This window comes from Rhipicephalus microplus, chromosome 5 (assembly GCF_043290135.1).
Source record: "Rhipicephalus microplus isolate Deutch F79 chromosome 5, USDA_Rmic, whole genome shotgun sequence".
Taxonomy (NCBI): domain Eukaryota; kingdom Metazoa; phylum Arthropoda; class Arachnida; order Ixodida; family Ixodidae; genus Rhipicephalus; species Rhipicephalus microplus.
Genome location: NC_134704.1, coordinates 135,995,063 through 136,013,792, shown reverse-complemented (window position 1 = coordinate 136,013,792; position 18,730 = coordinate 135,995,063). Strand labels below are relative to the sequence as shown.

General features: G+C 41.7%; 1 protein-coding gene across 1 annotated transcript in view; it reads left to right on the top strand.

The window, feature by feature from the left end:
- LOC119173706 (glutamate receptor ionotropic, kainate 3-like) overlaps positions 1-18,730 on the top strand; it is a 142,811-nt gene that overhangs the window by 51,287 nt on the left and 72,794 nt on the right. The window contains exons 2-4 of the mRNA XM_075894622.1: positions 3,713-3,922; positions 16,575-16,838; positions 18,260-18,444. Of these exons, the coding sequence (XP_075750737.1) occupies positions 3,713-3,922; positions 16,575-16,838; positions 18,260-18,444 (659 nt within the window). The remainder of the gene's footprint in view (positions 1-3,712; positions 3,923-16,574; positions 16,839-18,259; positions 18,445-18,730) is intronic.

Genomic DNA, 18,730 nt, shown 5'->3' with positions numbered 1-18,730 from the left:
CACCTCATCCTTATTCTTCTAGTTGTTTCACCCTGATGGTTTGACACCGCGGTTTCTACCTGTCATAAGTAGACATATTATTTTACAGCTTCCAGCATCTTTCTACTTATCGCAAAGCGGTGTTTTCCGCCGAAAGTTGTTGCACAATATTTTAGTTTTTTGCATACTACTTTTCAGACCTACCCTTCTGCTTTCCGTGTCTACTCAAGTGATCATGCTGTATTGATCCCCCGAGTTACTCATAAAGACAATGTTATGAGTGAATCGCAGGTCACTAAGATACCCTCCATTAACATTTCTCACAAACTCTTCCCAATCTAGGGCCCTGAAAACCTCATATCGGTACGCGGTAGATAGCGATGCAGAGATCATGTCTTCTTTATTACATACACCCTTCTTTATTGTTATTCGGTCGTTTTCCTTATGAAAAACTATGATGACTGGAGCCACCGCAGATTTCTTCCAGTATGGTTACGTATGGTTCGTCGATGGCGTAATACGTAGTGTCCGCATAACTGCTGATGTCTCGACTGAGTCAAATGTCTTCTCGTAATCTATGAAGGCTATATGTATAGGGATTGGTTGTATTCCGTGCTTTTCTCTACTACCTGATTGATAGTATAAATATGGTCTATATGGAGCAGCCTTTACAAAACCGTGCTTGGTCCTTGGGTTAACTAAAGTCTAATGTAGCTTTGATTATATTAGCTATTATTTTTGTTAGCTAATGGACAGTAAGCTAATCGGCCTGTATTTTTTTAAGTCCTCGACGTCTCCTTTCTTATAGATTAACATAATCTCGGGCTACTTTCGAGATTCTGGTACCCTTCCCGTGTAGAGACACTTTGTATATAAGGTGGACAGTTTTTCTAACACAATTTCTCTGCCATCTTTCAGCAGGCCCGTTCTTACCTTGTCATCACCAGCGCTTTGCCTCTTTGAATTATTCCTAGGAATTTCCTTACTTCCCCAGTCGTGACTGGTACGATGTCGAATTCTTCTGCGCTATTATCGCTTCCTATATTATCAACGTGGTTGTTTTGGCTTCTGTACAGCTCACTGTAAAATTTCTAGTCCACCGCACTTATCATATCTATGTTGGGGATGACGTGACCTTCCTTGTCCCTTATGCATACGTCTGATGTTTGCTCGTGCACAAGCTTGCCTTCGATACGTTCAAGTTTCTACTGCTTCTTACAGCCTGCTCCATTCCCTCCATGTTCTGCCTTCTCTTGTCGGCTACCTGACGCCTATTGATTAACTTTGAAAGCTCTGTAAATATATGTTGTCGGTTGGAATTGTTTTCATGGTGAAATACTGAGTAAAATTATTTTATCGTTGAGTAAAAGAATCTTAACTGGCTGCATAAAAAGCCTTATTTTTTTCTGTATTCATACTTGGCACGCTATCTGTGTGTGGTCCAACATGTGATATCGCTGAGCGTGTGGCTATGGGGGCACTGAGCCAAACGCTGAACTCGCGTCTTGCCCCCGCTTCGCCCGATTCAGAGTTCACAGAATAACGACACGAAAGACAATTAAACAAAAGAACAGCTGGTACCAGCAGGTTTTCAATAACAGCAGGGATTCCATACAACCTCAAGTCTGTCACGGTGCAAATGTATTCTGAAGTGCTTTAGCTTAAGATGTTCTCTGCACAACCATAGAATACTCTCTCACTCCTCGCATATTTCGATTCCACGATTTTTTTAAGTGATGTCGGGGCTTCATGTCACAAAACCAGTTGAGGTTAATTGTGCCAGCATCTTGGAGCATCGTAGCAACGGTGCTGCAGCTGTTACACAGGTGAGTATACTTGTTTAAAAAGCCCACTCGTAAATTAATTTTACTTGCAGTTGATTATCTCTAAGTTTAAACTGTACGTGGATTTGATGTGGTTGACCAAACACTGACACATTTAGGCGAATGACGTTTAATTATTACGCATGCTACGTCGGTGAATCGCTATGAACACTTCTCCCACGGAAATTAAACATTACCGCTTGTGACGCAGCGTTTGATCGGAGCAACAGTTCCTGCAAATCGGAATATGCGGCCACATATTTGCAGGTGACTATGTACTTAGAAGAAATATTTAGGTGTAAAATATATACAGATAACACGTCAGCATTTTTGGGTTTGGGTGTTTTGTATGGGACCCTAATATATTGTTCAATAGTTTGGACATATTGAAAGATTTTTTTGTAAATATAGTAACGTCTCTTTTAGCAGAAAGCACTACTTTGTGAAATCGCCCACATAATCTGCATAAAACCGCGATGTAATTAGTGAATTTAAAAGATCATAATTCTATCTGTAATTCTTTGGAACACATCTTATAACTCCGGACTGTACTTCAAGATGTAAGGAAAGTTGGGTAACTAGTGTAAAGCTGTTAAAAACCCCTTTCTATAGGCGTAAGCGGTGAAAACAAAGAATGCCTAACTGTCATGCACCACCATTTTCACAGTGAATCTTCCGTTTTGAGGTAAGTTTGCCCATCAGATTATCGCAACAGCTCACTGAATTTTTGCTAGCGGAGTAAACAGCTGCCTTTTACCTTGGTAGACTTGCACCTCAACAATGAGCAATTATTACTACTGTATATATCGCGTATATATTCGCGCGCGGTTGGAGAAGAAAAAGGTGATACTCGGTCGCCGAGAAAATGAGTCCTTGTCGTCACGTCACTTCATCCCGACTGCCACGCCGTTAGTGTTTGTTATCGGGCTAATAGGAATCTCTCCCCGTGGTGTACACACCCCCAATGCGCATACGCGTCTCCTCTCCTCCTCTACGCTCTCCTTTTCTGCAGGCAATGCCGACGCAGGCAGCGTGTGCTAGCGCGCTTCTTGTCGGAAAACATTGACAGCTCGCACTGCACATACGTTCACTGGCAACCCCATATATATAGGCACTGGATCTTGACCCCGAAGGGCAAGATTTCTGATGTGCGTTGTTTTACAAAAAAACTTTGTACCATGCACGTTAAATAAAAGCGGGCGGTGGGTTTCTGTGTTCAGTCGGATCCTCTTGTCTCTCATTGTCAATTAACAGCGATTAGCACGCACTTGTAGAAAACAGCAGTCCATAACTGCGTTCTTTGCGTCTTCTCAGGTTTTTCTTGTGCACAACACCGCATGAGCTTCAGCATGAACGCCATCGCCAGTGTAACCGTCAGCACCCGCTGCCTCGCTCTACACGTGGTCCCCTTTACCGGGAGATGGTGTATATATCTTTACTCTCGTTCTATTTTTGTACATTCACTCTAGTCTGCTATAGTAGACTACTGGTGTAGTGATTGAATTCTGAGCCGAATCTCGCGGGGGTGATCCCTGCTTTGGCGGCGGCATTTAGGTGGAGGCGTTGTGGTACAGTTCCGTGTGCTGTTCGCTGTCAATGCACGCTAAATAACATCAGGTGATTGAAATTTACGGTGCCCTTCACTACGGCGTGTCTAATATTTTTGTCAGATGTTTGGCAAAGTAAGTTCTGGTAATATTGTTAATACCTACTTCCTCAGTAGGGAAGGACTCAAGTGTGACACTAACCTCTCTGTTCTTCTTTTACATTTGGCTATTCCTCTCTGCTGTTTAGATGCGTTTGTTAAATTTTTAAATACACAATATATGCAGCATACGTACGCCACCATGGAGAGGTATGAGCTTGTGGCCATAGTTTTACATTGGACACTGCGCTCGGCTGTTTTTCAGGTGTCGTGTATGACCAGTCGTGGTCATCGGAAGAAGTGAAGCAGCTTTCACAAGCACTGGACCGGGCTAATATAAATGCAAGTGACGTCGGAGAAGATCTGCCCCAACATGGAGAAAGAGGTAGAACTCAAGCTCGGCCAAGGACCCCGCACTTGAGTCTGGCGGGTGTGAGACTAGAGCCAGAGGACATCTTCCGCTCTTCCAAGAAAGGTGAGAAGTCTTAAAGGCTTAGGCGTGCACCTACTTAATGGCCGGCTATGTATAGGAAGTCCGAATTGCGAATTTAAAGATGAAGTGGATCATGATTGCTAATATTGAGGATCAATAATAATTGAGACTTACAAAGTTTTCAGCAAGAGGTTGAGGACGTGACAACATAAGTGAGCGAAAAGGGTTGAAATTATATCTACGAGGGCATCAAGGTGATCTGAGTTTCGCGGGGAATTTGGCTGATTGTTTCTGTAAGAGATTCACTGTGGAGTAGTCTAGCATTCATCTGTACGGTCATGTTTGTTGAATGCAGACAATGTGTCGTCGCTGCTGACAGTATTCTACACCTGACAATATTTCCCGGTCACCTAAAAATATTACCTCAAGTTGATCTCACATGACAAACAAGACATAAGTGTACCTAAATACATTCACTTAACACGACTGCAACGTGAAACCTCTCTTCCTTTTGCTCTCCGCTTGCGCATTCATGCTGCCCAGCCACCCTTAGAAACTCTTCTGCACCTAACGTGACTTTACAGTGCCTTCGAGATTAAAGGCACTCCTAGTTTTGCATTGCCTTCGTGATCGGACCACCTAAAGCAAGCTATCATGTGATATGATATTTCACGTTGCGTGGTCTGACGTCTTTGTGAGACCACGATGACGTCATAATGACACCACAAAATTCTGCAACGTGGGTCACCTACTCTTGATGGTGATTGTTTTTGTCAATCGTACGCGATAAAGCGGGTTGCGAGATGCAGCCATCGCGGGACGGTGACGGTCAAAATTCGCACTCTGTAAGGAAGGGTTTGAAACCCGCGGCGTATAGTGTTGTGACCCGTGGCTTCACAAGAAACAAATTGTGTTATTGATCAAGGAATGTCGCAATATTTACTGTCTTATTTCGGATAAAAGGCCTTTGCTTGGGTAAGCTGCAGAGATGTCCGAAGCATTTTTTTCTTTTTTTTTCGTGAATTAGCTCATGCATAGCCATGTACTGAAGGATGACCATGGAGAAAAATGTAATACAAAAATTGGTGTCCGTATTCGGGTCAGTCTACAGATCATCGTCGATATGCCGCTCTAATCTTGACGCCAAATAGCCACCAGAAACGCATCACATTTAGTTAATGAAATGCGCCTTTCAGAATTACCGTGTTAGGTGTTCACTGCCCTCTTTTGTAGCTTCAACCTTGCTCACAAAGCAGAGCATTGTATATAAAGGCCTAATTTTTTTAACTACGGCACGTTAGCTGTGGTGAGTTTAAGACCACTGCCATAAGCCATCAAGTGCTTTCGCCTTTTAAAAGATTAGGCGGCTTCGCAACAGCGTTGCTAAGCAGAGGTGAAGTGTACAGCTTGATGGCCTTGTGTGTTTCTTTGTACTCGTATTCTTTATATAACTCTCTACTTTCTCTGTTTCTCTATTTTTCCAGTGCTTTCAGTCTCTTGCTATATATATTTCTTTTGTTGTCTCTAAATATATTTTCTTTCTCTCTATTCTTCTTTTTGCTTCCTCTTTATTTATCTTCCCATCTATCTTTCGCCCTTCATTCTGGTTCCTCCCTTTCGTTTTATTTATCTCTTTCCTTCAACGCTATGCTTTACTCTCCCTCGCCCTTTTTTATTTCTCCCAGTCACTCTCAGTTCCCTTTCTCGACGGCTTGCGATACTACTTATACAAGGCCATGCTGTGCTCTGCTAGAGTGCCTAAATTACAGATGGCTAACGATACTCTCCTTGGGGTCATGGGTACGCATATTCAGATCCCACTGCTTCACGAAAACGTTTTCGCCAAGGGTTCCTCTCTGTTCCTTTTATTTTCTTTTTTTGTGACTCGCCTTTTCAATTGGTTCTCCTACCCTTCAAAATTATTGTGTTTCATTGCGAAAAAACAAATGCACGTGTTCCGGAAGCAATGTCGAACATTAAAAAAATAAGATAACTTGTGTGGGTTCGTTTTGTGTCCTTGCGAAACGACAAAACGAAAAGCTTACTAGCTACTCTGTAAAATACAATATCACAATGAAAAGAGCAATCTTGGCTATATGCACTTATACGTAAGCCTGTTCTGTTGTGGCGGCCCCGAAACATTATTTAGCGTGTGTTTATGAAATAAAGTCCCCAAAATTGAAGAGGCGCAAGGGTGTTTTATTACAAAATATTGTTCAATATCTCCTACACCAAAAACAAACTGCTGTGGTTAAATTAGGTAACAAAAAATCTATAAAGAGACGCAAAATAGATAACCGATTTTTCGCGTACTAGTAAAGTACACAGTGGCTGAAACACCACTTATAATGCAAAGCGACTTTCATAAGCAAGAAAAAGCGCGAAAAGGAAATGCCGATGTAGGCGACGGCTTGGGAATCCCCCACTAAACACCGTGAGGTGATTTATATTCAGGACATGTACTTGGTTCCTGCGTAGCTTCTAATCAATAAAAAAAAATACATCGCCCCAAACCTAGCATACGAAGTTTCAGATGATCTCATCGAGCTTGTGTTGCGACAATACGAAAAATACATTTCTAAATTCGGGGCTTCACGCGTGGAGATTTCGGCACGAGATTTATAACAAAACTTGAACGTTAATTTTTTCCGTTGCTAAAGAATTCAGGATAGTGAAACTTGTAACATTAGAGCTCTTAGGTGACAGTTTATTGTTCTAAGCGAAGTCCTTGTTCACTCTATTGTGCTTTTATAAAACATTTATTGCACTGCGAGTGGTACTGCCACATCGCTTTCAAAGAAATAGACTACGTAAATGCCTTAGTTCTGACGCCTCCTGTAAAAGTTATAAAGCAACATATTTCAATGCTCTTAGCACCTCAATGTTACGTACAATATTTTTTCCTTCATCTCAATAGATGCTTTCGGTATATATTTACAACATATTTCAATTTATATTTTAGAAACGTTAAGGTATACTCTCGTGTATATTGCAGTAGCGCTACATATCGTACTCATCACTATGTGCACTACTTGCTTTGCTGTGTTCGGTTTCATGCAAGCAAAGCTTGTGAATAAAAATTGCTAGTAAATGAGCACAGTTGCAGAGACGGCGCTTCTGTATATATTAGAAAATCTGAGTTTGATCTAGTGTCTGAGGGCATACTGGCTACTATAATTGACGTAGTCCTGAGTGCTCACTGTTTACATGCGATAAACGTAAGTCTACGTTGAAATCAGCTCCACTGCCGTAACAGCAGTTCTTCCTTCCTTCCTGACGTACTCACAAGTTGTAAACAAATTTTTCAGCTCTTTCACCTTAGTGAAACAGAAACTATAATTGTAGGTGGACAGGGAGAAATAAATCAGAAGCCCGGTACGGCCCCATTGTTGTCTGTGGCGAGATTTTGTGAGGCTGGCTGTCGGTATGTGTAGCCAAATGTTTTTTGTCGACAGGCCGGACTTCAGCTTGAAGTTTTGTTTGTCTTGCTAGCCCTGTTTCTGGGGGATCTGTAATTTAGGTTCTCCACTGCGCCTCTCCATCAAGCTAGGAGAAAGACACTCGGGTCAACGAGGAGCCAGAAAAGAAGTCGGGTCATTCGCGCGGGCAGCGTGAAAACGGTGCTTCAGATCATTCATTCTGTCCTCGAGCATCTTGTTGTTTAGGTAACTCATTTTTTCATTTCTTTCACCGCGGCCAACTTGCTAATGATGTACGGAAACGCTGCACGGTGGAGTGGCGCCGAAGGTACTTTAAGCAACGCAAAGCTTCCAAGCTTCGGCTTAGCTCTGCGAAGATTGAGAAACAGACAAAAGAGTAGAACTATATTACTACCGGGAACGCTGCGTGGCACTACTACAAAAAAAAGAGCGTTAACATTGAATCATAATGTAGTGCTCTAAAAGGATAGTTAACGCGTGAACCAGTGAGCTCATGTTTTCCAACGCGTAGGTGCACGCGACGAATTGAAAGAATGCTTTTTTTTTTCGAACGAACTGAAGAGTGTGTGTAAAGGTGGGGCTCAAATGGAGATGATTTATGCCGTAAAAACAGTACGAGAAGTGGAAACGCAAAGAAAACCACACATGTCACTCTTTGCTTAGATGCCTTTCTAAGAGAAAAAGTTGTCACCCTAAATTTTTCGAGCTGGTGTGACTTAGGTACCCTGAAAAAACTTGGGCGACTCACTTTATCTATCTATCTATCTATCTATCTATCTATCTATCTATCTATCTATCTATCTATCTATCTATCTATCTATCTATCTATCTATCTATCTATCTATCTATCTATCTATCTATCTATCTATCTTTCTATCTATCTATCTATCTATCTATCTATCTATCTATCTATCTATCTATCTATCTGTTTCCATGTGCTTATCTTTAAATATTGAGGTAATACTTACTGCTCCTACTACAAGTGGTACAAGCACTGTTATTATTATTATTATTATTATTATTATTATTATTATTATTATAAGCGCTATTATTTCTATTGAGACCGGCTACGGAAACGCAGCATGTCAGCACCAAAAAATTATGAATAAAAAAGTGAATATAAAACTCCGAGATACAAAGTGTCACTCTTTCAAGATCAACGAAAAAAGCGGTATTTTTTAGAACAATTCAACTAAGAGTACGAAAGTCCGCCAAAAGCGTGGGATTTGATAATTACTCATCGAGAAAAAAAGATCATGCCCGCTGATTTACTCAAACCGTTTCCAGTTTAATCACTTTTTTGCAGGTTTTGCTAAAATGCACATGCCCATAAACGCCCGTGCACGCTTAAACAAACTGTTCCTGCATCTGTTTAATTGGCCTATGCTCTCGAGGGAAGAACTTTTAATTTTCAATTTTTTTTCAAATAAGCAACCAGGACCTGATGGGGTAGCTGTGGCCGCGCTTTGGCGGAATTTTATGTATTGGCAGAAATGCTCCTCTTCATGTTGATTGGATTTTTAACCAGTAAATCAATTTTTGAGAAACTGAAAACGGCAATGACTAACCAACTGTTTAGAACAGGAAAAAAAGATATAGAAGTTTACAGGCACATTTCTTTGTTTCCTATCTTCTCCCAGGTATACTAACAAATTTCTTTAATGTATGGCATTCTTCTTAATTAAACTTTCGCTACTAACACGCCAGAATTTCGGTTTCTCTTGGTAATCGCAGTGCTATAACATTATTAGAAGTGTTTAGCGAAGAAATATATTCGGCTGTAGACAAGAGCCTGTTCAGTTGTGCTCTGTGTTTAGACATGGCAAGAGTGTTCGAAACTGTGAACCATAGTGTTTTCTTAGAAAAACTATTTTGTTGGAGCTTCAGGTCCTTTTTAAGATTTTCTTTATATATATATATATATATATATATATATATATATATATATATATATATATATATATATAACTTGCTGTGAGCAGGATCTTCCTGCTCATGGCAAGTTATATATTATAGTATATAAATATATATATATGGATATATATATATATATATATATATATATATATATATATATATATATATATATATATATATATATATATATATATATATATATATATATATATATTTATATATATATATGATGTCATACGCCAGGTTTATTTCAAAAAAACACTTCGCATTCTCCTACTAGGCCTTAATACGTCCCATTTTTCCTCCTCCACCCGAAGGATGGCACTGATTACAAACTACAACAAATTAAAAAAAGTATAACAAAATAATGCCCAAATTCACAGTTTCGCGTATTGACGGAGTTCCACTACCTCACTAAAACTTTAAGGCCGAGAAAGCAGTCCGGTGAAATATTTCAACACTGGTGGGCGCGGTTGACTGTTGCGTTCCGGGCAGAGTGAGTCACGGAGTGGGCTACACATCGATACTGACAATACTGCTCAGAACTCTTGTGGGGACTGAGCAAGGTTGGAACGCCTTGTTGCATCGGCCGCTCAGATGTCACCATTTTTTGTCGGTAGTGGTTCGATCCCGGTGCTTCTTGCGCTCGAGTGAGTGAAACTCGTTCTCGTTATCAGTGAAAGCCATGTAAAAGGGTTCGTTGTATTCAGCGTGTGTCTATATTACCCGGTTGATAGTACTAATATGGTCGATCATTAAGTAGCCTATAATAAATGCTGCTTGGTATTTTCCTTGATTGAGCTGTAATGCTGCCTTAATTATATTAGCTAATGTTTTGTGAATACTTTTTAGAGAACGGGCAGTGAGCTCATCGGCCTGTGGAGTTTTAAGCCCTTGACGTCTCCTTTTTGATGAATTGAAATGATGTTGGGGTTGTTCCCAGATTCTGGTGCCCTTCCCGTCTAGAGACGCTTCGTATACAAGGTGGCCTGTTTTTCTAACATGTGTTCTCCGACATCTTTCAGTGGGCCCGTTGTTACCTTAGCCTCACCAGCGGTTTTGCCTTTTTGCATTCTTTCTAGGGCTTTCTTTACTTCCCCTGTCGTTACTGGTAGGATGTCGAATAACACTGGACCATTGTTGCTCCTTACGATGTCATCCTGGTTGTTCTGGCTTCTTTACTGTTGAACTCCTCCGCCACCTCAAATATCCTCTCCATATTGGTTATGAAAGTGCCTTCCTTGTCCTTTAATGCATTCATCCGATTTTGCCTATGCGTGAGATTGTTTCCGCAGTTTTAATGCTCCTGCTGATTGTTTTATTGGTACTATGTAGCCTCTAACCAATAAAATGAAAGCTGTTTGTTACCTGTGGGTACCATGTATTTGGCATAGAAAGTTTTCAAAAAAACTTCAAGCAACCAACGTAGAAAAAAAAAAACGAAAAACTCATTTTTATATAATGCGCTGCAATTTCGGCCCGATATTCAAATATGATACTTCAGCACTGATTACCTCCGCTACTAATTAGCTTACGACAGAGAAACTGATTACAATAGAGTTTTAAGAGTACAGATTACGAATATAAAATAATTTATTGTTTGTATTTAGGGTCCCTCTACAGGCTTTGGCTATCAATAAGCTGGTTTATAAAAAAGAAAAAAGAAAAATTTCGCCTCTGTGTTGTATTATTCATAATGCATAGGATGCCAATTATATGTATTTGTCACTTACCATTTGTTGTAATTCTTAGAGGTTTGGAAACAATAGCGATAACTGCGGAAACGTATTTGTGAAAATACCATCTATTGTCTGTATGATGAGATTGTGGGTGGTAAGAAAGCATTATGGCGGTGTGGCGAATACTTCAAGGCAGATTAAGGACAACGAATTAAAATTAACGAAGATATGCATTCTGTGGCGAAAAATTTGTCATTATCAAGGCAAACGTAGTTTGCTTAATATTGTTACGGGTCAAAGTGAATGCTAGTTGGCCATTGAGGGGAGTACGAGTTGCGCAGAAGGTATCCAAAATATAGACTACAATGGTCTCATTAGCAAAAACATTTTTGGACTCCTTTTCTGTTCAAGTATGTTCTTTTTCTATATGGTAGGAATATTTATTACTTAAAAGGCCTAATACACACAGCCAATACTTGACCAATCCCCCTGATTGGGTATGACCCATGGTTGAGGCATCATTATCATCATCAAAGCTGGTGTTTTTGACGGCCACTATAAAAAAAGTGTCTCAAGTGTAAATTTATTGTGTGTGTTGACCATCCGTTACAATTGGTGGCAGTGGTGGGATTCCCCTGTATGGAACGCCCAAACAGTGACCTGGGACACGATGCCCTAGAAGATATTTTGGCAAGTTACGTTCACAAGTAGAAATTGGTGGTAGAAAAAATATATCGCCACTGTAGAACCTCATATCTACATCCCATTGTAACGTCTAGTTTTCGCGCCAGAGTGACACGTGTGCAAGGTGGCTTTTAGAGAGACGCTGTGCCATCTGAAGATGCTGATTGATTGATTTAGTTGTGTGTTTAACGTCCCAAAACCACCATATAATTATAAGAGACGCCGTAGTCGAGGTCTCCGAAAATTTCGACCACCTGGGGTTCTTTAACGTGCACCCAAATCTGAGCACACGGGCCCACAACATTTCCGCCTCCATCAGAAATGCAGCCGCCGCAACCGGGATTCGAACCCATCTGAAGATGCTCCCTATCGGAAAAATTGCCATGGTGGATACTGGAAAACATGGTGGGAGTAGTGGAAATAATAGTGGGCATGGTGGAAATAATAGTGGGCATGGTGGAAATTATGATGGCTATGGTGGGACGTAGTGGAAAATATAGTGGTTATGCTGGGACATACTGGGTGGTATGGTGTACAGATGATGGGTAAAGTGGAAATGATGGTGGAAAGCAGAGGCTAGATAGTGGGCAATAATGGGACACACTGCCCACCATTGCGATAATGCAGGGAAGCCCTAAGCATATGGTGGGTGGTGCTTATTATGGTGGGCTACATGGTGTACCAAGTTGAGAAACTCTTCCCACCATTGCGATAATGCTGGGAAGCACTAAGCAGATGATGGGTGCTGCTTGTTATGGTGGGCCACATGGTGTACCAAGCTGAGAAGCTCTGCCCACCATCGCGATAATGCTGGGAAGCAGTAAGCAGATGATGGGTGGGCTTATAATGGCGTGCAATTTATATAGTGTACAAAGCTGGGATCTGTACACTACATGTTTTACCACCATGATTTCCACCAAAGGTTAGGCCTATTGACCGAGCCCGTACAATCGCGTTATCCGTGCTTCCGGGTTTCAGAATACATGATTACGACGATTAAGTATGACAATACAGCGCAGCCATATGGCATCAATTAACCTAAATGAAGCATTTTTCATTGTGTATGGTGTCCGCTCAAGAAGCAACAAACATCGATGCGACGTGATTAAAGCACTCCCAGAGAACGTAATTAAGTGTCTTCTCACCGACAGCTGCCGGTCACACTCGCCGGCACTTCTCTAGCTTTTGTACGAGAACTCAGACGTGGCAATTTGTGTGCTTGGTGAACCAATATAATAGCGTAATGTTTCCGGCACACTGCATTCGTTTTGGCCAAGCCGTTATGTAATTGTTGCTTTAGCGAAAGAGCTACAGCGTTGCGCTGGCGCGACCGCCCTCTACATTGCGCGAAAAGCATCCCAATACTCAATCAAATAAATTAGGTGGGCGTATATATGGAATGAGCCTAGAAGCGTCATAAAGCGTGAGCAGATGTCGCCCTTTAGAACGAGCGCGAAACGGATATTAAACTTGGCAGACCTCGCCGGTAAACTGTTGCTGCTCCCCAGTCCACTTGTTTTTTTTTTCTTGAAGTTGTGAATTGTAAAAAAAAATAGCACTAGTGCCATTAACATAGTGGCAATCGTTACATGCCGCAGTTGCTTGTGTTTAATAAATGTGCAATATTTAGTAGCAGGTGTATATCTTGTCTATGTTGTGTACACGACAAACATAACTAAGTTGAACGTTAAGTTTGTATGGCAACTAGGTATTTAACACGCAATCAACGTCATGTTGGTGTGGCGCAGTGGTTAGCGTCTTCGAATGGGAATCCGCAGGTTGCACGTTCGATCCTCCGTGGTGCCTTGTTTTTTTTTTTTACGGGACGGGTGTTTTTTATACCGTTTTTATAGAATTCTTTTTTATTTTTTGTGGCAGCTCGTCACGGTGATTCTGACGTCATTTCGCGCTCAAGTGTTGCCGGCACTGCAGCACCCACCATACCCACCATGCGCCATGGTGGGCGTTTCCCACCATTCACCCACTACATTAATCCACTATAATGGTGGGTGGTGGTTTCCACCATGCCCACCATTCGTTTTTTTTTTCCGATAGGGGGGCTTACTTTAATGGAGAAGCCTGAGATGATAAAGAGTGCGAGTCTTCTGTCGAGAGCCTGGGCTTGAGCAGATGTGCTACAGACATTCGAGCCTAACCTCAGAGGTAACAAAAAAGAACAACAACAAATAAACGTAAAAACGAGAGTCAAGAAAGAGTATAAAGCGAAAAATTGGATATATTGAATGTTTTTGATGCAGCTGAGGAAGACTTCATATAAAGAAAAATGAAAAATAAAAAACCGTCGTCCACTCAAGTTTCAAGAATGGCATGGACTGAAACAAAAACCTTGAAGGAAACTGCAAAAGTGGGTCAATTTCTAGACGGGCTTGGTAAGTTCTTTCTCTTTGGAAAGCTTTCAAAAAATCAGCCAACCCAATGAATCTTCGAAGACAGGATAAGCGCGCATGTACGATGACGGTTCTGTCCTACGCAATATCTTCAGTGGACTTGAACATCGCTACAGTGACCAATAACAGCAATCATTGACGGCTTCAGAAGACCCCTCAATGTAGTTGCAGGTTCCAATCGGCACTACGCAAACGGTGCGTCACTCATAAATTCTCCGTTATTTGTTTCAGTATGCCTCATCATTGAACGTAACTGATTATGCTCACCGATGAGACGTCAGTTTTTGCAGCTTTTGGAACATTCACGCGTGTGATGAAGCACGAAGGAAACCAGAGTTTTCTAATATCTTAATATAATATTTATCTGAGTGTTGCCTTGGTACATCAAGTGCGAATGGGTGCTTAATCGTTTTATTAGACACATGTAGCTGGGCGTCCTGAGCACCCGTACGGTCGGAGCCTGCGACCTATTTGGAATGGCAGGCTGCGTCCGTACGGCTGGTGAACCTGTCTAAATCTGCTGAATCTGTATAAATCTTGCGTAACTAAACTTTGTCTAGTATGTTCGTGCTATGTTTCGACAAGAAAGCGAAAGTGATTGTGGTGGCTGGTGGAGTACTAGCGTTCTGGCATATTTTATTGAATTAAAACGAGCACTCGTACAATTACGCTTGGTTTTGTTAGCTAACAGATAATAATGCCAAAGGTAGTATAAAGAAAGTTATTAGATCGAATCGTAATGTAAACGTGAAGAAACAAAAGTGGGTGAAAGGATAATTTACCATGGGCAGAAAGTGAACCTGGGACCTTTGAATAACGCGTTGGATGCCCTACCACTGAGCTACCACTGTGGCTATTGTCCCAACCACTTCATTGGGTATATATCAGAATTTAATCGTGAGAGTGTAAGTCAGCGCCATCAGTAGCCATAACGGCGAGTGCGGCACACTCTTTATGAGCCTATGTGGCATCACGTAGCAAGTGAACTAATTACGAGCTGGCGCCTGACCAATAGTCCCTCGTATAGAACCTAAGGCACCAAGGCTGCCTTAGGTTCTATACGAGGGACTATTGACTTCTTCCCTGGTTAATGAATGTGGGAAAGAAGTCTGTGCGTAAGGCCTCGTTTTCCCTTGTTTTGACACAATAATATTGAGATCTAAGAGACAATAGGCATTAGAAAAATGCATTCTAAGCAACTTCAAAATGAATCTGAAGTGCGTGTCACTTGAGCGTAGCGGCCGGCCGTACCATGCCATCGCTTGGTGGCACGCTCAATGTACCGAAAGAGAAACCATGTGGCGTCCACCAAGGACCCGTTAGTGAATTTCTCTCGGAGACTGAGATTTCAGAACGCGTCACCTTGTGCTAGAAGCAATAATATTGAACAATATTCGAGGCAACCATTGTTGTCCATTGAAGTCAAGCATATGACTGCGTTCTACCGACCATCCCCTTACCAATGACCCAAAAAATCAATTGAGAAGGGAGCGCTACAGGTCAAGTCAAAATAGCAAAACAGCCCGAGAGAGTGCGCCACAGCATCATAACTGAAGATATTATTTGCCACCATGGATTCGGAGGAAGGTGCCAGTGTACTGCCTATGAACGCTCGCGTCATCGAAGGACAAATATACATGAAGCAGCACAAGACGACGAAACGGGCATACAGTACCTCACAAAACTTGTATGTCTGTTTTTAATTTCCGTGCTACATCATGGTTATTAGCAAGCACCCACTAGCCGCCTCAGAACAAACCAACGTAAAGACAAATCCGTCTGTGCTGCCAGCGAAGGGATAGCGAAACGCCAACGCCGGCCTTTAGGCACGTATCTATAAGACATGAAGGGGGGTGCTAAAATAAAGCGAATACGAGGTAAGGTTCTAGTTTTTGGAGAGATACGCCAATGAAGCGCCAACAAAGACAGGTGATCCCACCACTTTGTCTCAGACAAGCACAATTTAAACGATAACGAAGACCCGCCAATGAACAGTTCTGATTAGTAGTCTGTAGATTTCATTGTGTCGAAGTCGGTCGATTTGATGGACTATCGTAGATATTAAGGGCAGTGATGAGTGACGAATGCATGCTAAGTGTGTGCGAAAGATTCAACGGGTACATGCAGCGCTCTTTAAGTACGTGCTGCTCGACAAGCTTTCTCTCTGTCATGCTGCATCGTTAGCGGGACGAGCGAAAATTTTCGAAATTTGATTTTCGTGGACACTGAGTTTGCTTCTTGCCATACTGTGTGTAATCTATAACTAATACCTCTAATAGTTACCTGTCACACAGCGTGATGCCAGAGTGCACACAAATCATAAGTGGTGCAAAATTAAGTTCGCAAAACCAACTGAGCGAATTTCCAAATTCAACCTTTTGTCGCTTAATGTCCTGGATAATTTTCTAGAAAGCACAAGATCGTACTTCATTAGAGAAAGTCCATTCTTAGTTTTTCCCTAAATTTCTTTTCTTATATAGGACGGCCGCATTTTCCCGCTTTCTCTGCTACAATACTTGTTTATATTATAACGTGGATTACCTAAACATTTCATTTTTTGGAACAGTGTGCGGCCTTGTGGAGCAGGGCGTCTTGGCAGTGCTTGGTTCCCAGGAAGCGCAGACTGCGCTACAAGTGCGCTATGCGTGCGCCAGGCATCAGGTGCCACACGTGTACTTGCACAGACAAGAAGGACAGGAGCGTGCCTTGCCAATGAATACGCTGTCGTTGACCGTGACACCGCCTGCTGATGAACTTAGTCGTGCTATGTGTGACCTCGTTAAGGCTCAAGGCTGGAAACATTTCACTGTCATTTACGAGAAAACAGATGGTAAGCATAACGTTGCTGTTACCTCAAGTGTCACTGCATAATGTGTGGTTACTTCAAGTGTCACTTCAAGTATTGTCAAGCATTCTCTTGTTTTTTCAGCAGTGCATTTCTTTGAGAGCAGTGCGAAAACTCAGGTATTTTTGATCTTACAGCGCTCTATCCGATAGAAAGTGGTATATATCACGCTGGTGAAGTGGTTAGGGGGCTCAGTTGTAGACCGTGGGATGAATCATGGCTTTCAGTCAAAGTGGATTGCTAAATACCTGTGTGCTGTCCGTTGTCAGTGCACTCTAAAGGACACCCTCTGAACACAATTTCCGGCGGCTCTCAATATATCGTGGCGCTGGCACATTACACCGTAGGTAATATAAGAAATTGCATGTTAATGCACTTTTGTAGACGAATAAATGGTTATGCCTACATATCAGAACACTAACCCGGTATTTACACATCTTCTCTCCATACTAATTTACGCAGAGGCAATGCAGTTCTTACTGCTTTTACTCTTTAAACAATGAGAGAGGAAACGTATGTACATTCAATATCTGCACTTTCTTGTCAGTATGTACTGAGCACATGACATCATGAGACAGAGTAGCAGCACTTGGTTCGGAAGGTTCACTTGGTGTTGGGTTGATATTGTGATGAAAAATAAAAACAGCAATAATATTATCATCTCCTTGACGACCATCCTGTTCAGCATTACACCATAAAAGATGAAGAAGCTAGATCTGGCATATTTAATTGAGTCTTTCTTGAAAGTCTCAAAGAAACACCAGTGGAATAGCTGACTTCCAATAAACATCGACGTAAAACTCCTTCGTGAAACGCCCACCTGGATGTAATATTCTTCATCAAGTGAATACACTAATCTAAGAAGTTCTGTAGTAGTGTTAAGTTGTGTACATATGCGCTAAAGACGTCTATCTTGAGCATAATATTTTTCGAAATGTGCTGCTTGAAGATCCCAATTGCAATGCCTAAACAACAAGTAGAAGTATTGTTATGGCGGTGAAATGCTTTGTCATAAAAGAAAATTCCTTTTCAAATCAAAAGCTACGTCATGCTGATGAAGTTTTAGTAGGGGCTGTTTTTTGCATCATTTCCAGTGCATTAAAACGTACAGACTAAGAATTTTCGAAAATTATCGCAAGTGAATTGTGTGCGGAACTTCCCGCGGTCTAGTTTCGACTGTAGATTTCGATATTTACCACGGGAACGAAAAACCTCCATTATTATAGCTGCGGATATTCACTTCAATCGCACGCAAGCACAATAGATCCCCCGTTTTTGTTGCATAAGAAGGCGGAACACAATAGTAGGCCGAAGGTACAACTTCTCCTCTGCAATGACAAATTATGTATTGAGAATCATCTCTGCACGCATTATATTGCAATGCACCCACCTTCCTTTACTTGCAGCGCTGGTTCGGCTTCGTGGGCTACTGCAGCTGCACAGGCCTGGTGGCCAGCCTTCAATAGTTTCACTGCGGCCACTTGACGAAACGGCAGACCCTCGACGTGTTCTGCGAGAGGTGGCCAAGGCGGGAGAAAATAATATCGTTTTTGATCTTACCACCCATAGACTTGCGGATGTGCTCAGGCATGTGCGTATTGCAGTAATCTTCTGACAAATACAGCCTTTTCGCATTTCTTTGTTGAGTAGCATAAATGGTACACAGATCATCACACCTATGCGAAGGCCCACGCTGGCTTAAGTTTCATGCAGTCAGCCAGCCCATTCTGTAACGTTGGTCAACACACTTTTTCGCTCCGTTTCTAAAACCAAAAGTCTAACATTACCGATTGAATACAACTGGAAATAATTTTAGGAGGTAATGCAGGCGTATGTGGTCTGAAAGTTGAACTTTAATCCAGTCATCTTTAACGTAC